Source organism: Oxyura jamaicensis, chromosome 2, assembly GCF_011077185.1.
Source record: "Oxyura jamaicensis isolate SHBP4307 breed ruddy duck chromosome 2, BPBGC_Ojam_1.0, whole genome shotgun sequence".
Lineage (NCBI taxonomy): Eukaryota > Metazoa > Chordata > Aves > Anseriformes > Anatidae > Oxyura > Oxyura jamaicensis.
Window position 1 is genome coordinate 10141473 of NC_048894.1, and position 20290 is coordinate 10161762.

The 20290-nt window shown below is 34.5% G+C and overlaps 1 protein-coding gene across 2 annotated transcripts in view; it reads right to left on the minus strand.

The window, feature by feature from the left end:
• Window positions 1–20290, minus strand: part of NCAPG2 (non-SMC condensin II complex subunit G2) — a 44189-nt gene that overhangs the window by 12471 nt on the left and 11428 nt on the right. For both annotated transcript variants that reach the window (XM_035319347.1, XM_035319348.1), the window contains exons 8-23: window positions 19539–19608; window positions 18962–19048; window positions 15742–15837; window positions 12439–12564; window positions 11855–12034; window positions 10839–10991; window positions 7575–7797; window positions 6445–6560; window positions 5812–5985; window positions 4517–4587; window positions 4086–4239; window positions 3737–3910; window positions 3132–3248; window positions 2870–3013; window positions 1086–1185; window positions 63–247 (exon numbers count right to left, since the gene is read on the minus strand). In XM_035319347.1, the coding sequence (XP_035175238.1) occupies window positions 63–247; window positions 1086–1185; window positions 2870–3013; window positions 3132–3248; window positions 3737–3910; window positions 4086–4239; window positions 4517–4587; window positions 5812–5985; window positions 6445–6560; window positions 7575–7797; window positions 10839–10991; window positions 11855–12034; window positions 12439–12564; window positions 15742–15837; window positions 18962–19048; window positions 19539–19608 (2170 nt within the window). The remainder of the gene's footprint in view (window positions 1–62; window positions 248–1085; window positions 1186–2869; window positions 3014–3131; window positions 3249–3736; window positions 3911–4085; window positions 4240–4516; window positions 4588–5811; window positions 5986–6444; window positions 6561–7574; window positions 7798–10838; window positions 10992–11854; window positions 12035–12438; window positions 12565–15741; window positions 15838–18961; window positions 19049–19538; window positions 19609–20290) is intronic.

Here is a 20290-nt window from a genome sequence, read left to right on the forward strand (position 1 = left end):
TTCACATTTGAGTAAAAAGTATGAATTCGTCTACATGTAGGTAGCAATTTTAAGCACAATACCTGAATCTCTTCTTCCGGCTGTTTCTTGAGACTGCATAAGACACATTCTAAAATTTTCTGGAAGACAGTCTGTACAGCATCGAGAAGACTTTCCATTTCGTGGGTCCCAGTGTTTTGAGTCAAAGAAGCTTCAGTAATTTCTTTTAGAACACAAAGTAACACTGGAGTACAAAAGCCACCTCTTTCTAGGGAAAGAGATCCACAATATGAAAATTGTAATGAGATATTCTCCAGGTACAAGCTCGGAATGAGCTTGTATGTGTTATGTTATATACCATAAATATCTATAAATATATGTTATATACCATAAATATCTATAGTTTCCAAGCCTAGACTACACATTTAGTTTCTGAGCACATTTAGCTGAAATTTTCATACAGTTCAATCAATATTTCAAGTATAAATCCATCGTCCCTTTTAAAAATTCTTGAAGCATAGAGATTAAGATTGTAGATTTCTTCAGGAGCTAAGCTTCAATTCTGTCTTTACTATCAACATCACTTTCCAAATGTGAGCCAAATTTAAGCAGTGCTACATCGTTGTCTCCTAAGGCATACTGATATAAATTTTGTTATACACATAGAATCACAGAATGGTTTGGGTTTGAAGGGACATTAAAGACCGTCTAATTCCAATCCCCCTGCCATGGGCAGGGACACATCCCACAAGACCAGGCTGCCCAAAGCCCCATCCAGCCTGGCCCTTATTATTAACATATATATATATATATATAATGTGTGTATGCATATAAACTGTATATCAAATAGCAGTAACTGAAATGTAACAGCAAGTAAGAAACATTAGTGATCAACAATGTCCTGACTCTGGACTGCTTCTCTGCTTGTTTTCTGTTTTCTGAAAAGCTGCTGTTACTTCTGACATTGATGATTGATGCTAACATAATCTGTAAATACCATGTTTTGAGAAACAGACTCCAAAATGCAAAAAGCAACAGTGCTGATAATACAAAAAAAGTCATCTAAGCATGTATAGAGACGCTAACATTAGCGCAAAATATCATACCTGTTTGTATAATTGCAAGTGCTATATCTAAAAGGTATGCTTGAAATTTAAGATTTCCAAGGCCAACCATTATTAGATCTTTACACACTGTCAGGTAGTCCTGGAAAAGAGATGCAAAAATATATCAGAAAAGAAAATATATATATATATATATATTTAAAGTAACAATTCAGTAGTAGCGAAAAGTATTAAAAATATCAAATCAAATGAATTGTTTAATTATCTTTTACATATTGAAGTTAGATAAGAGATGGGGTGGGGGAAGTCTTCAAAAAAATCTTCACAATATTAAGAATTTTGTGAGACATTAGATTAACATGTATAGATTCATAGGTGTTTATCCATTTTCACTTTCACATTGCAGAAGACAAAAAATAATATATATATTAAGAATTCCTGCCTCAGAGGACATCAGCTTTTCCTCAGAGGTAGTACATAGTTCCACAGTCCAGCAGAATAAGCATCTGTCTATCCTTTCTTGAAGGTAAAAACACTACTTAGCGGATAAATATACTTAAAAATGCAAGTGATGGGATCCAGTGGTAAATGCACTACTTCAAAAGGTTATTATACAGGTATAAAAATCCTGATATATATTTTTATGTTCTGGGACACTCTTATGTATGGATAGGAATACAGAAGTAGCATCATTTCAATTTTTGACACCAGCTGTAACATGTAAAAGGTCAAATTCAGAACAGACCAGTGTTATTGTTAAAGAATATAACCCTTTGTTTCTTGTTTCCATTTTTAACACAATCCTGTGTTCTCAATTAAATTTTAAAGTAACTCAGAGTAGGTGCACCAGATACATTCTCAACCTTTGAAAAGCAGGAGTTCCAAAAGTGTTCCAAACACTTTGCTCTTTCCTCCAAAGAAAAATGTTTCTCAAAAGGCAGTAAATCCTCTGTCTTTTTCACTCAGGCTCTAGATCAGAAGCACTGACACTAAGAATTTACCCAGGCACATTACGATCTCTCTACCTATCTTGAATTGCAAAATTAAAAAGGGCATAGTAAAAGAGCATTTTCCTGCATAGATACACACCTGTTACACGCTAAGACTAGAACAGTAATGCAGACAGCGTAGAGAATTTCTAACCAGCCTACGTTTAGGTTAGTGGAGTCATTCAAGGCCACGGATTGCAATTAAAGTTAGTCCAAATCTTTCCCTTGATCAAAATCTGAAAAGACCCATTGCTCAATGGTAAAATCCACACTGGGTTAAGTGATAACATCAGGGAAATATAACAAGACAATTCAAAACTAGCTCAAGCATTATCTAATCAAATGCTTTCTGCAAAGGGTAAAGGAAGATAAGGGATAGGGGACACTCTCAGGAGACAATAGGCCTATGGGATGATCCAAAGCCCCTTCTTTGTCCCTAGGAATTGAAGAAACACTCTGACAGCAGTACCAAAGGAAAAAGAAAAACCTTGGCACCAAGAGTAACTGAGTAACAATGGGTTGGTAATCCCACATGACATGAAAAGACATGCTGGAATGAGACAGCATGGTCTCAACAAATTTGCGGTCTAAACAGATTGACCCTCTGATGAGACCCTGCCCATGACAGCAAGTGCAAAATTTAGGAAGAAAGGAAAGAAACAAGAAAGCATGATTAGATCTAAACCCTGTCTCTCACAATCAAATCACCTTCCTTGCCCTCTAAGTCATCTTCTGTTGTGATCCAAAAACTCCACTGTATTATGCTTGCAAACATAAAATTGCCACATATACAACTTATAAATCAAGCTGTTGCCAATCCAATAAGAGACCTCTAACCTGGATAATTAATTGAGAAACATTACTCTGTTTTGAAATGCCATCCTCTTGATCAGTTGCTAGCAAAAAAGGTACAACTTGACTTTCTATCCAATCACCTGTCTCCTTCAGGATTGACAAGTAATCTTTTCCTTCTTCAGAAAACTGAAAAAAATAAACAAAACACAATCGAAGTTTACCATTTGTCTAATTTCAACTCTTTTGGAATTTCCTTATACTGTCAGCTGTAACTCCAGCTTATTCTGAAAAGATATAACCATACCTTGTTTTGAAGATGAATACTCAACCTGCAACATAGGCTGAAGGCTCTTAAGCTAGTTGCTTGATTGCAGCTAACAGAACTTGTATCAGTTGCTTTCAGAACTGAGTCAAGAACTTCCTGAAATATTACAGTTTACATTAGATTTTCTAGAAAGTCCTTTCAAATGTTTCTTCTCTTTTTCTCAACAGTTTTAAACAAACAAACAAAAAAAAAAAAAAAAAAAAACACAACACAATAAAATGAAGAGGCATAATTTCATTTACTTTCATTTTGCAACATCAGAACAGATTTTCAGACTATTCCATACATTGCAAAAGTCAGGTCCCTTAAAAATGCTCAACAGTAGATCAGAAAAATTGGAGACATCTAAAAATGATAAGGCAGTTAAAATCTGCCACCTATAAACAATTCTGAACTAATACACTTCTAGTTTCAAATATTTGCCTGAAGTACAAATAAAAAGGAAAATCTTTTTATAAAGGGGAAGAAAGTAGAAATGAAGCTTATTTATTTATTCTTGCAGACCTTTAACTTGAGTAAGGCAATATATGATATGAAGGCAATATATGATATGAAGGCAATATATGATATGAAGGCAATAATACCTTAGCAGCTCTCAAAATTTTGAAAAGCTGGCTCAGCTTCTTTTTAGGTGCAGAGAGTAGGCAACCACGATTAACAGGATGAGTCAGTAAATATTCAATGTAATTAAGCGCTAATTCTGGCTTTGATTCCTGTGTTACATGGATACGTACTCGTCGTTCAGATGTTTTAAGGCTCTAAATGAGAATGAAGCACAAAACCGGTACAATAACGTTAGTATTTTACAACTAATTCCAAAGGAGGAAAACATAGCATTGAAGCAGCTCTTTCTTAAGAAGCAAAACAAGCAAACAAACAAACAGAAATGCACATGAATTTATGTATTCTTATAATTCCTTGATGTATGCACACCTTTCTTGGGGTTAGTACGTCTGACAACCAATCACAGGCTAATTCCATAATATGTCCCACTTGTCCCCAGTGACACAAGCAGTCTATCAGGGTAGAATATTTGCTTTGGTCAGCTCCACTGTCAATATTTCTGAGTTTGGAGATCACACCACAGCTTAGAAGGAGGAAAGGAAAAAAAAAATGGAAAAAGAGATGTTAGCTTTATATCCATTAGTGCGGAAATAATTCAAAGATAATCAACCAATATAATACCAAAAAAAAGATTCACCAATGGCTCAAAGACATACCACATAGATTTTACTAACTCTGCAAATGTATTTAGTGGATTAATTTATCCACACAGTCATTTCACGTGTCAGCTTGTGAAAAATTAACAAAAACAGTCAACAAGAGAGTTTTTGTCATTCACATTTTGGATCTAAAGATAGTACCTGAAAGTAGGAATAGCAGCAGGGGGCATAAAGGATGCCAAAATAATCAACGGAGTCATGCAACGGTCATCCTATAACAAAAAAAGTGCATGATAAAAGTGCATGATGTACGTGTACTGTCGCACATGGAAAATTAAAGATAGTACTCATTATGATTAAATTATCTCAAACTGAAGATTGTCTTCTTTTCATTACAAATGGAAGTGGGGAAAAAAATCCTAACAATACATGGCTCACCATCTGAAACTTCTGATTCAAACTGTTGGAGGTCAATTACCAACTATTTTATCATTTAGCTTTTCGACAAACTATCAGAACAACCACCAAGAATTATGGCTCCATTAGTTTATAATCCATTGCAAAAGAAACAACAGCTCTAACTTACACTTTTCCAAGAAGCAGCTGTTATTTAATTTGACAATTATGACACCACCGAACTCTCTCAAATAAATAGTGCCTCAAACAAGTATTCATGCCAATCAGAAATCTTTTAAAGGCTGCTTTTGAAAATAAAAGGGTGATTAAATAGTAATAGTAATGTAGAAATACACTACAGGTTGTTACAGCACATCATAATACAAAGTATTATATGTCTATTATATAGACTACTACATAGTCTCAATTACATTACATAAAAGCCAATCTATGTGAGAAACTTTTCAAAAATCTGTTGTCCAAGCTTTATGAATGCAATTAAATTAAATAATTACCTATTTAGACATTTGAAGAGCTGAAACCTTTTAAAGATGATTTTTAAAAATAATATGTCAAAAAATATATCTAGCTTTTCAGGAAAGAGAAATTTCGCTTCAATCTGTAGTCTTTTAGAAAATAAGCCCCTGATGACGAGTCTTTTTGGATCCAAGCTGCTTAGACACTGTAAGAACATCAAAGTCAAGAGGTCGCTCGCTAGAGCTGGATATCTTGTCTGCTCATCAGAACATATCAAGAGGGATGTTACATCCTCCACCAAAAAGGATTTGTAACTTCTTTGACAACTTCCAAATGCTTTCAGGGTAGAAAGGTATTTGGTCTATCTGTACTGCAGAATATCGTGTAGAAATGAACTGCATTCCACTCCCCTATTATCTAAAACTGACTCGAATGTTGTTAAGTATAACAACCAGCATAACTCAGTATACTTCACTGCAAAAGCCATAAGCAAAAAAAAAAGACTTCCACTAGACAAGGCTTCCAAATGCACTGCAGGGTGCAGAAGATGATGTTAGCCAATGTCAAAATATCCCAACCTGAAGAATAACACAAGAACAATTAAAACCATCAAGGAGACTTACCTTAAATACTTTTAAATACTCAGGAAGTACCGAAGCAAATTTTCTGATGGCATAGTGTTTGGCATCTTCATTGTGATCTAGTGCTTTGCGAATGCTTCTCCAGAGAATTACTGTAATCTCCAGTAAACTGGCCATGCAGGCCACATCATTTATTGATAACACATCATTCAAAACCTGAAATAAAAACATTTAGATGGTATTACCTATTATATACTAAAATACAAGTCTGTTAAAATAAGGTTTCAAAACCACTGAAAATCCTCGTATTCATTTCACAAATGTGTGGCGTTTATTGCAAAATATCAACTCTGTGATTCATTCATAACCTCGAACTTCATTCATCTTACTACATTATTTTTTGTGAAAATATTTAATTGCAAAATCAAGCAAACTTATTGTAAATAGAGACACATTCATTTAAGTATGTGCCATATTCCTTCTACCTTATTCTACATACTTCACCAAGTTTCTGGTTTTGCAGGGCATGGAAACCTCATGATAGTGGTTTTCCCCTTCTAATTCCACAGATGTTCAATTGCTTTCCTTCAGATTTCTGTCATATCATTAACTGCCTATATCTGTAAGTAAGCACCACAAAGATACCAGAACTTATCATAAAGTAGACTTTCTTACACTTATGTTCTCCTTCTCAGTTTCTTCATCTTCATCATCATCATCATGAAGACTCTCTTTTGTTGCTTTCTGGATGCAGGCATTTAAGCAGCGCCGAATTGTTAGCATTAGTTTAGCTACGTTTAGGTATAAGAAGAATAAATGAGATCTTTACTATTTCTTAAGAACATTGTTAGTAAATGCTTCTAAGTACAATGATAAATTCTGAAAAACAAGCAACAGAGCCAGAAATAGCTGGAAAAAAAGATGTCAAATTTCCTGGTAGTCAAATCAGGATCAGAGGAAGCTCCTACAACTCCTACGTTCATGTGGCAGAGCTATTAATTTAATGAACAATGTCTAAAACCGCATTTCTTGCAACGTACATTCCAGTTATTTATAAGACACAGTAGTCAACGATTGCACTGCTTAATGTGGATCTCATCTTTAGATGTAAGTGAAAAGGTTATGATTACTCTGGTGAAAGCATGACTAGCTGAAATACCCTAACACGGTATTTCAAAAGTACCTTACTACAGTCATATGATCAGTCAAGGTGCAATGGCTTCTTCATTTTACCCAAGTCACTCCGTGCTGACTACTTTGTTTTTTATGGCATCAAAATTCATCTGAAACATTTTTTTTCCCAATCTTACTTGGTTCAATAACACTTCTATAAACTGAAGCTTTACTCTCTACAGTACATATATCTGTCACTGAAAGCCTTAGACTACCAGATTATCAGACATAAATATTGCTCACTTCCTATCGAAGCTTCCACATAGAGATCCCTCGAGAAACCAGCTATTTATTTTACTTCACTATTTTTGCATGATAAATAAATATTGATTTAGACAGTTTTACGGTGTGTTGAAGGAGAAATGGAAAGAGACACCAAATAACAATATTGGCTACAAGTACGTACAGCATCAAAGAGCAAAAACAAAAAAAACCCTACTGTTGAAAAAGCTTATGAGAGTTGTCATCAGAGTTTATTGCTCTTGTCAAAAACACAAAGACACACAAACTAATATACTAAACCCAAAAGGATCTACCAACAACGCATCACTGTGAAGGAAGAAATTTTAAAAAGCAATTACATTGTGTGATTTTTTGGTATTTCCAAAGACTTACAATGGTTTGTGCCTTACCTATATTGGTGGGGGCAGTATATTCATAAGCATATTGATAGAATTTTCTAGCTGCTGCCGAATTCATCTGGATTAAAGTAACACAGCGCTCACACCACACATCCTCAGGCTGGTTAACGGGGAAGAAAGAGTTGAATAAGAGGTTCACTATGCGTCGTGACACAGGCCGTGAATCAACTTCAAGGCGAGCCAGAAGATGCTCCATTGGACAAATTTTCCAAAACTTAAAAAAAAAATAATGAGAAAAGACATTAAAGTAACTGGAAAAAGGAAAAAAAAAATCACATTTACTGTTGTCCACATCACAAGTCTCAACAAATATGAATACCATTTACCAGAAAAGCATGAGCATTTTTAATTTTACCAAAATACCAGCGTGTACTTCAAGTTGTGCAGTGCTTTAACAATGCTACTTTATCGTTCTGATGCTCCTCTAAAACTCCTGGTACCTCTGATAGACCAGTAAAATTTTAGTTCAGGCAATTCCAGCTCAACACAACTGATAATTGAATTCCACATTGATAGAAAGGAATTACTTACTCCTAAAGGATATCACCACAAAAGATAATTATTTGTCACTATATGCCATGTTTTATATTCTCAGCATGGAACAAAATAGGACCAAAGGACTTAAAAGTTTGTCATGCTCCCTAGAAACCTGTATAAAGCAAGACCCTTTCCAAAAGTATCCTAAATGTTCTTTGCATCCCACCATTAGCAGAGAGTAAAGCAGTAACTGAAGGCTATGAAATTCAGAAACAAACAACTTGTTATGCCAGCAGTAACACTACTCACATTTGCCACTTTTGTGAAAATATCTTGAATTAGTTATGCTGTGCACTTCCACATACAAAAATGACCAAAAAAACCCTCCCTAAAACCACAATTTAGGATTTCTTGGCATTGAAAAATATTATTTTATTCTTGAGTAAAAATAGCTGCAGCAGCTAATTCCCTTGGGATTTCTAACTACAGGCATTTCTACTAAAATTACCATAAAAAGAAAGTGCTTGGAATACACGCTGAAGTAACCTCAGGACTTAAGAGAGATGCGTGTTACAGTTTTTCAACAAATAGCAAGTTAGTGACAAAATAAAACACTTACTGTACTTTAATACATAAACCTGATCCTCCCCCCCCCTTTTTTTTTGGAAGACACAAATCTTTTACTATGTACAAACAAAGCAGAGTGGATGGAAGCTTTCCGATATGCCTAAAGAACAAATAATGGCTAAAAAAGTCCCTAAGAACTTCACACCTGCAGTTGCAAATTATCTTTTTCCTCTGTACTTTATGGTATATTCAAAATAATTCAGGAAAGCCAAAAAGATTGTTTGCTTGAACTTTCACATTGATTGACAAATAACTTTTAAACAAGAATTTCTTATACATTTAACAGAAGCACAAATCTTGCTTTCCACGTTTTTAAAAGACTATACACAAAGCAACAACATTAAAATATTATTTAGGGCATTGTTGAGATTGAATAAAACTTCTAAAAAAAATAAGCTTCTTCATTTTACTATACAGGTAAAAAATACTATTTTATTGTAAGATTAAAATCTGATTTTACTATCAGATAACTGATACTAATGGATCAAATCATGACTGTAGATGTCAGTCCTTTAAATCCTCCTTGAATCAGCAAACTACCATTATAAAACAAAGTCTGCAGACTTAAAACTCAGCACAAGTGCCAAGTGCCTGTGAGGCTACAGAGTGATGTTGAAAGAGATATTTAAAAATAAATAAGAGTTATAAATATGGCATGTAATCAGATTAAGGGAATATGTGCTTGTTGAGTACTTTAAGAATAAAAAATAACATTATGGAAATCATGATTAAGATTTCAAAAACCTTTCAGAAGTACAGTACTGTGATCAGTTTTTTCTGCTGATTCTGTGAATCAAGTGAATCTGTGAGATTCACTGTCTGAGAGAGAACTTCTGCCATTGTACATTTACATCCTTATTGTAAACCTAAGCCAATATACAAAAAGCTGAAAGCCCACTATTCTGAAATTGAAGGAACTGATGTGGTCTAGTCTTAATATAATGTCTCTGAGGTCCTGTGATCAAAGCTGGAATGCACACATTTGGCAAGTAGGTAATTCTCATGTTATGGAGGGATGTGTTTCTGGAGCATTGAAGCCTTAAAATTCTGACAGACGGAGCATTTATTCAAAGGTTAATTCTCTCACGAACAACAGAGATTCATACACATGACTACATCATGCATTTGCATAGAACAAGAGAGGCACTTCCTAATAACTAGGCTCATCAAGAGACAAAACCACGGTTAAAATAAAATATAAATCTGAAATTAGTAAACCATTGACAGCAGAGAGTATCACCCTATATAATAAGAGTCCACGGCAGAACACAAAGTTGTTTAAAATCTCTATAAAAGGAAACAAAATGCTAGAGTACATGGCCACAAAAGTCAAATAAAAATATAAAAATAGGTAAATAAAAAGTAAGAAAACAATTCAGTAAAGGAATTAAGCATTTTAGAAGGTGAGAGTCCTGACTTCAGCTAAGCAGCTGCGGCTGTTCTGACTGTCCTACTGTGGCATGGCCACGAGAGGGCAGGGAAGACAGAAACACACTGAGAAAAAGATGCATGGAGTTGTGATACCAACAACCACTGAGTAAAAAGCAAAAAGCACAGAGAAGTATGCTGGACCTACTACAAATAATAATAATCCAAAACAAAGAAAAAATGTGGGAGACGAGAACAAGAGTGTACTTGGCTCAATCAAGAAGCCAACTTTTCTGCCATGTCTATAAAGTCTCTGCCACAGCAATATCCAGACACAGCATTATTGCCTATGGTTACCTCATCCTTGAGGAACAATTGTGGAAAGCTTGCAAGTTCAACAGGAGCAGTAACAATTTCTTTTTAAAAAAATCTATATATCCATTTTTAAAGGATTCTTCACAGACACCATAATTTCAGTAGAATTCACAAAAATCATTAATAAGAAGTACTTCCATACTACTACCTACATTTAGATCAAAATCTTTAAAATGGATGCCTTAAAAGAGATTAACAGCAACAGAATCCACAAGTCTTAGAAATAAACTATCAGTTACATGCTTAATGATATAAGAAGGGAAAACCTGGAATTAAGTGTTACTACATTAAATATGTATTTTTTTCTTTCAATGCTAACTGCAGTAGTCTCAAAGGTACAATTATTCTTCATACAAATCCTTTGATTTTATTTCCTGTCTGCTACCTACGAAACATCATTTATCCTACCTTAGCCGCCTTAGTAGCTTTAATTTTCAGCAGCATATCAACAAAAGCCACTCGCACTTTCTCTGAATTGTCGTGAAGGCTGTGTTTAACTGCTGGCAAGAGCTGCTCCAGTAATGGGTGACTTAGTTTGTTGTCCAAAGTTATCGGTAGGCACTGCATGAAAAAAAAAACATTATGCTAAATACGAATTTTAAAGAGATTGGCAAAAGAGATGTAGCTAAAAATTGCTGAACTGGACCATGACACTTCTAAGGTTAAATTATGCATGGGCAAATCCTGTGCATGCATATTTTTCCTGTAGCATTCTTTCACAAAAGTTACTTCAAATTTCCAGTGAATCATGTTCAGTGAACTCATTTCAGGTGAAGCAGCTTCAGATCCATGCTGAGGCCATAGCCTTGCCTTCTAAGGACACCATGTCAAATACTTTCTGTGGCAGCAATAAGAGCCCCCTAAACTCTGCTGATTTCAGATTAACAATTAGTCTTTATTTGCTGAGCTCCTTTTGACTCAGCACTTTCTGTTTATTCAGTATAGACCTCTACTGTAGTGGAGCAATTGTGGATTAACACAAAGATAGCTCCAAATAAAAATTAATTGACACATACACAAAATTTTAAGTGGAAATACAAGTTAGGGAGTTTCTCTAGGGATATGTTAAAACTAGTGATGCAGAAACGTACCAGAACTCACCTGCATACTAAGCATAACTTCTAATAGCTAAAACGACTAAGTTACCAGGTCCAAACAATGTACAAAGAATATCAGACTAGAAATGCAAAGTGATTTGGATTCACAAAGCCAAACAGTCACCGTTCTAGAAAACATTTTGTTAGTTCTTATTATGTGACTTATAAAACGTGCACAGAATTTGCTTGTACTAGGAACTTTATTGCATCTGTCATTTTGCAGAATAAGTAGCATCCTTGACTAAAAGTGGCCTCTCCTAGAAACCTTTCCTTCAGGTGAAATGTAGAAACGACAATCATGATTTTAATTTTAGAAAAAAGACTTACTTTAAAAACAGAGCATCGAACATCAGCAGATGTTACATCACACGCCAGCTCTACAATTAGTTTTTTTAAAAGATCAGCAAGAATTGTTGGAGGAATCATCTCCCAGTATTTGGACGTTATCTGACTAACTCCAAGTATCCCTGTAGAACGGACAACTGGATAAGGGTCTTCTAAGAGATTCTATAACGAACACAAGAACAATGTGAGTACATGCACTATTGCAAATCCACTGCTGTATGAAAGATTCATGTTTTTTCTGTTGTACTTCATTTCAGAAATAGCTAGCAGTACAGTACTTAACTTCCATTGAATCTTTCCTAATTAAACATAAAGCTCTCTCCACCAGTCCTAGGTTAAGTAAGGATCAAGATCATTACTCATGCATCTAGTCTTTCAAGAGCATTCTTCATTCACAGGCTAATAAACAACAAATTACAGAAAATTAAAATATTAGCCTATTTTTCTTTTTTTTTCTGCATCCCAGTATTTCCCTGTGAATACTATCCTAAAATTCCATACATTTTAATGATACCAATGCTTATTTTTTAGTTGGTTTTCAGCATTTCAGCTTCATTAAAACTTACAAAAAGTTCTTCAAATTGTTTCTGAATTTCGTTGTCCATCTCTTCAACCTTAAAACTAGGATCACGAACAGGAAAAGCATCAATAAACAAAAATGCTGCATTTGATCGAACTTCTGAGTTTCTAGCCTGTTAGAATGAAGGTAAAAGTATATTTTTGGTAAGTACAGACTTAGTATTGAAAAGCATACCCTAGGAAATACTGCTCTCTAAACACTTCTAGCAATCTTGTATTTCTAATGAAGTAGGAGGAAGAGATTAGCTTCTATATATATGGAAGAAGTTATAGTAACATGATTTTTTTTGCACTTCATATTTCTACCCATTCAGTAAATCCCAAGCTAGTAGTACAATAAGCTCTCAAAGCATTCTCAACTTTAATGATCCTGAAGAGTCACCGTCTGAGCCCTTCTGCTTTCTGTAATGCTGAATAAATTAAAAGCAGTTGGGATTTCTCTTGGTCATCTGACATACATACTTGGGCTTAAATCCTTAAAGCTGCTCTTCGGAATACAGGAATCTTCAATTCAAGCAAAGCTTTTACTATTAAGTTTACACAGAGAAAGGCAATTTAATTGAAAAGCTCAAACCTATTTCTTCAAGAAAACAGCATTTAGAAACGAAGTACCAGCAAGCCTGGCATATGACTTATCCAACATAAACATATCCCGTTCTGCATCTATGCACATAAGTAGTAGGACTGTGTTTTTTGAGTTGCAGTCAGTTCATCAAAATTCTAAAGCAAGCCTCATAACTATCAGACATTGTATCATTTGTAATCATTTTCAGGGTGTTACACCACATATTTTGCTGGCTGTAGAGCCCCAAATGTACAGAAAAATGAAATAAGTGTATATTTAGACAACCAGTGAAAAATAATTGGCCCTGTGGACTCATAAAGGATAGTAAACACTGAGCAGTCAAGAAAATGAAAAGATGAAACTCAATGCATCTCAGGAAGAAACCTGAAATATAACTACAAGAGAATATTTTATTAAAGACAGTAGTCTTTGATAAAAGCCTGTGCTCACTTCCCTTAGAAGGAAGAGAGAAGGAAAAATTCTGTTCAGATACTATCGCCAAATAAAACCAGAATATCATGATTACTTTATTTACAGTTTATTTTGTATTTCTGAATTGATCCTCACTGGGGGGGAAGTATTCTCATCTCCACATAGAGGAAAAAAAAAAGCTAATGAATTCTTCAAGCCAACAAAATTCATAGCAATTCAAAATTTACTACTGTCAAAGTAAGTAAAGCCCATCTATACATTCTTTAGTTAAGGACTTTACTTGATTTTATCATGGATGACATAAACAGGCTAGCAGTGAAAAGCTTATAAGTCTCAATTAAGTCCTATAAAGAAGCAGAAAAACTCTCAACTGCAAGCTTGCCTATATTAAGGATTTATGTTGATGAACAAGTTAGTATGTGAATTTAGGTTGAAATAACTCTTTACACTAACATTTCATATGAAAATTAACTTAAACCCTCTTTTTGTACAACAACCTAGATATTGTCTACCATGGCCATTCCAAAAAGTCAATTTTGATAAACTACATCACACTGAATGCCATTAAGCTCATTCTAATTCTGAACTGGGTACCCACATTTTAAATTCCTTCCTTCTATTAATTGGAATTTATCCCTAATGTCTTTGCATATTCAAGTTTTTAATAGAATAAATGCCTTCAATTTAATAGAGTAGATGCCTGGGTAGAACCTAGGACTATTTTATTTCACTGACTCTTCCACTTAAGAGAAGCCTTCAGTTATTCAAATGATTTTTTTAAAAAAATGTTTCTTTACCTCTATGCTCATACTACTTTGAGGAACTGACAGAATATTTTTTGGCAGTATTTTATTTTTTTTGTTCAGTTTATTTTCAGAGTTTTCTTGCAAGTCCTGAAATTCACTTCCCATCATTTAAAACACTATTTCTCACCAGTCAAGGTTAGTTTTAAAGTGTATGATGATAAAAATAAAAATAAAAATACCCCTTTAAAGAAATCTCTTTCTTGAACAGCTTGAGTTTCTGGAGGAACAGTTTTTGACTTTTTGAGTTTGCCACGAAATAGCTTAAGCACTACTTATCTCACAATAAACATACACTTTTTGGTTAAAGAATAACCAATCACCGCACAACTGTTTCTGCTATCTTTGTAAAAGGATTACTTTTCATGATAAACATATGAATACAGATGAAGAAGTAACATAAGGGTTTATATTATAAAAATCTTAAGGTTGCATAAAGGCCTGTAAATGTTTGTAAATAAAAGCCACAAAGCAAGCTTATGCTAAGTATCTGCAAAACAAATAATTTAGGAAAAACAGAACTACATATTACAAACATCCATTCTCAATTTAAAGACTCAGAGAGGAAATCAATAGTTTCAACGTGGGCAATTCTAGAATACTTATTTTTATAACTGAAGTAGTTTTCCTTTTTGCAAGGAAGGTGGGGTAAAAAGGCCCCTTTATGAGTTCTTTCTTTTATATAACCAGTGTTCCAGAACAAGATTTGTTCCTCACTATATTAAATTAGAGGTTTGTACACTGGCTAAAATAGGAGCATCAAACTGGTTATCTAAAATTAAACTGACATTTCAAGCTTGGGAGAGGAATCCACACTACTAGGAACAACTATAAGCTTCCAGTTAAGTTCTGTATCTTAAAGTACTGGTGTTTCTGAGTCACAGCAATGGTTCTCTAAAAATGGTAAATACTTCAGCAGCACTATGAGAAATATTAGCTATACAAAAGCAAGACAGCGGCCTAACCAAAAATCAACACCCAAATTTTGATGTTCAGTCACATATTTCCTTTCACCTATCACAAATACAGTATTGAATCATCTGGAATGCAGAATCTTTCCTTGTACTGAATCATTACATGATTCATATAATTGCTGTACTCAATTTTTGAAGATCCTCCCTGTACCTTTTTGAAGTCTATGTTCACAATAGTTGGACTATTTTGCTACATTAAAGCAAATTCTCTTGATATGTCTTGATATGTCTGTTAACTTAGCTAAAAGTTCTTAGCTCCCTGCATAGAAGCTGTCAATGTAAAACACAACAGGAAAAAAAAAAAATAATAATAATAATAATAAAAAAAAAAAACAAAAACAAAAACTAAAAAACCTTCATTCTAGTGATGGAACCATTCGTAATATGAAAATTATGAATATTATATATATATATATACACACACACATGTATATTATTAAAAACAAGACATGTGGGAGGGACCCAAAGCTTAATAGCTGGAGAAAGATAGCCTTATATTCTGAAAAGGATAATTACCCTCAGTGCTCTCCAAAGTATAGGTTGGTACAATCGATAGAGCATTTCTTCAACTCCTTGGCGAACTTTACTCTGTTTATGAAAATAACTCAGCATCTGATAAAAACAAAAAGACCACAAATATTTTGTACACTGCTATATACGTTCAAGAAAGGGAGTGTGCAGGGGTGAGGAGTTACCTCATCATTTACTTAAGACCAATGAGTGTTCCATACTAAGGGACATGATATAACTAGACATGTCAACTGACCCTTTATTTTATTGATTTAATAAACCTGTATAGAGATCTACACATAAGAATGGCAAGCATGGTTAGAGAGTCAGCTTTGCAGGAACCACTTTTTTTTAAAAGTAAAAACTTGTAATTTGTTTAAACTAATTGGCCAAAATACTTTGCAACAATGTAATTATCAACTGCAAATAAATGAACCCATTTCTCTGTAAAGAAAAAAGGAATGCTACTTGTTAAATAGAATTATCCAAATACAAATCTACAGGTGTAATAAACATACAGGCACTGATGAAAATCAAGAAGTGCCACAGTGCTTAGCTACCTAAACCCCTACTATATCTGAACTATGAAGACAAAAAAGTAAAGTAGGGCAGAATTAGAGAAAGGACATCATGTAGCTCAGTATATTTGTATAATACATACACCGGGCATTTTGAAAAGAAGGCCCCTCCAGTATCAGCCTGGAATAATTCAGGTAACCCCAACTACAGTTAGACTGGGAAGTCTGTGAATCAGATCTACAGAAACAATGCTATAGTGCAAGAATACTTTTTCCTGGCTTTCAGATGAATTTAAATGAAGACATGATGTTACTTATAATAGGCTATGTGACTATTACTTCTATTCAAGAAAGTCTAATCTAATCTTGCCAGAATTAATGGCAAATCACTACTGTGTTGCAATAGATTTCATTAGGAAAACAGTGAATGTCAGATATTTGACAAACAGATATAAATTTTATAATCAGAAATTTGAATTCATGATGGAAGGTTGTTCCTCTTGCCTTCCCCCCTCTTTTTTTTGTAAATCTACTGTTCTTTCAATAAAGTAGCCTAAACATTGCCCAAGTGAATAACTGTTCTTTTTGTTTGCACTTTTATTTGTTACAGGAACTATTGTACTCTAAAGGATCGTTTTAAATTAAATTCTTGCATACTGAAAAAGAATGGGCAGCATTACAAATTTATTCCAAGACTCCTGCCCACCCCCACAATTCAAGAGATTTATTTACATCACTGTCCTCTTTCAAGATCATAAGCTTCTCTGATTCTCAATAAAGTGAAATGCCCTGTCAAAATCCTACTCCATCAAAATTCTAAACTTGAACTTTGTAAAACCTGTATGTTTAATACCATACATTCTTATTATAGCTTTTGACATAACTTTATTTCCATATTGGAAAAATCTGAAATGTATATCAGAAAATGAAAAAGAATTTTCAATGCATCAATGTTGCAACAGAAGCAATTCTGTGCAGAGCCGTGCAGCCATAAACACAGTAGGGAAACAGGACTTCCCCCTTCTCGTATGTGGATTTGGCATTACCACTGAACACTGATAACCTTCGATAAAAGTGGGCATTCTGGCTTAAGTTCCTGAAAAATACTCACTGAGCTCCTACTCACCAACAGACTGTGAAGTTGCTGAATGGGTACTCATTCTCTGTTGTTATATATATATATACACACCTATTTTTATAATAGTCTCTGTTATTTATATATATATAATAATATATATAATGTTACATATATATGTATATATAAAATAGTCTCTGTTGTTGCTGTAATGTTTTAGGTCAAAACAAAAAAAAATGATTAATTCTGAGCACCGTATTACAAGTACTGGCTAATAATAAAAACATTCATTAAGTTAAAAAAAAAAAAAGAGCAAGTTCTGCAAATAATATTGAAACAAGAGCGTCAACAAGTCAAATTCATGGAAGGGATAGCCACCGCTTCCTGTGAATGAGAGACCTTACACAGTCCATAAAACAGTTTAAAACAGTTGTTGCTCTCAAATTATTAGACATTTCATTTCCCTGGGGGCAACCAAAACAGGTTACACTTGCTGGACCACATACTTAGTCCCTTTTTGCCTTTTTACACAATATCACCAGTGGCAGATAACGCTAACCAACAGTGGGGGAAAAAAACAAAACAAAACTATGGCATACAGACCCTTATTTTCTCCTTGATACAATACTACTAAGCACTGATAACAGATACGTTAGTTAACGCCTATACTTCTATGCCTTAATGGCTGAACATGTCCTGTACTGATAAAACACGGGATGCTTATACTAGTTTGCTATATTTACCTGAAATATATTGGGTCAGAGGACAAGGGAACCCACTAGATATTAGACAGGGTAAATATGCTGGTATATCAAGCTGTTTACTGCACATACTATACACTCTAGCTTCTACATGGGAAGTGAGAAGACATAGATCAGATATGTTCTAAGCCTTGTCTTAAAAATCTTCTTATTCAACTTCGGCAGGGAAATCTGGTGCCAAACTATAAGCAAATTTCTCTTAAAATTTGTTCTAAGAATCTGTCTTTCCGAATATAGTACTTTTTAGATAAGTATTTACGGTGGGTTGATCCAGTCTGCAGCTAAGAAGTACACAACTGCTCACTCACTCCCCTCCTGGTGGAATGAGGGAAAGAAAAAAGCATGAAAATTTGTGGGTCGAGATAAAGACAGTTTAGTAAGTGAATGAAAGAGGGATTTAAGAAAGAAAAAATGTGATGCAAAGGCAATGGCTCACCACTTTCCACAAGGAGACCAATGCCCTGCCAGTCTCCAAGCAATGGCTACCTCCTCAAAATCCCCTTTCCCTCAGTTTTTATTGCTGAGCTACAGGGAATGAACGTAACATCCCTTTGGTCTGTTTGGGTCTGCTGTGTCCTCTTCCAACTTCTTGCTCACCCTCAGCCTGCTTACTAAAGAGGCAGAGTTGGGGAAAAGGATAGCCTGGACATCATGCAAGCACTGCTCAGCAACAGCTACAACTTGGGTGTGTGTTCACTGTTTTAGTCAACAAACACCAAACCACAGCACCATATGGGCTGCTGTGAACAAAATTATTTCCATCCCAGCCAGACCCAGAACAGTATTTCAGTAGGAAATGGAAAATTACTACTTTGTACTTACTGGTCTGAGTTTGATGCTACTAGTTCATGTCATGCTTTACACGATCTTACCTCTCTAACTTTAGAATGAACAGAAGAGCTTCTGGGAAGATGAATTCCATGATGCATGAAATCCTGAATACAATTATGTTCAAGTATCTACAGTAAAAAAAAAACATACATGCTACTGTTAACACGCAAGAAAACAATAATAAGCACTGGAGTGGAAATTTGACTGGGGCTTTGCTGTGATGCTGTAATTACACTTTTGATCATTCCCATGGTAATCTACAAAAACTCAGTAAATATTTAAGCTATCAAATATGTAGCCCAGCACATACTGAATAAATGTTTCAGTAACTCAGGTAACTACTGTGTTTACAAATAAAACATGAACGTGCATAGTTGTATAAAACGACATTTCAGCAGCAGAATTAAAGGTACTTAAGTAAAACCAAGCCAATCACAATGGCTAAACATTCATAGCGTGACTTGCTTATTTCTTTGCAATGCTGAAGAGGCCATTTCCTTATGGAAAGAAAGGATTCCTTGAGGCTTGCTTAGGAACCTTTCCTAGGTTGAAAATTCATGTAATCTCCCCATGTTAAAATGCAGAATTATCAGAACAAAATTTCAAGCATAATAATACCTCTAAAGCTTCTCCTGACACCTTCTTCCATGCTCTGAAGTAAACTTCTGAAATGTATTCCATTAAGGATCTGCGTTAACATATGGGAAACACTATCAAGCAAGCATCCTGTGTACAACTTATGAAAGTAATAACATTAAGTTTTTGCTTATAGTACCATTATTATTCTCAATTCTGTGAATCAACATTACTTTCAGAGGATGTAACTATCTTAAAAGTCTACACTGATAATTACAGGAAAACAAAGTTAATTGTCAATTAATGAACCCAAGCACTCTTAAAAAAAAAAAAAAAACAAAGTATTACTTACAGCAGGAATGTCAAAACTTAGCACAGATATTTTAATCTCTTAATGAATGCCTTAAATTGTTTACAAATGCATACACAAATTGTTTTAACTGAATGCATTAGAAAGCCTCTGATTTTAATACAAAGAATAACCTACATAACATTTCTCTGAATAATCAAAGGAAAAAAATCCAACCATCAATCAAGTTCTCAAGCTATGATCCTACAAGTTATTTCTTATTTAGACTGTCTCCGTTAGAATCTTACCGTACTAAATCAGAGGTTGCTAACAGGAAAAATAACAACACCTTGCAGAGGCAGGAACAGACCTGCAGTTCTCTAACACCAACTCTGCAAGTAATGCAGTGCGTTTTAAGTAAAAATAATTTGCTTTCGGTAATGTTAAAAAAGCACTTTACTGCACCTATAATTGTATATGCAGGCATGTACAAAGCAACAATTAA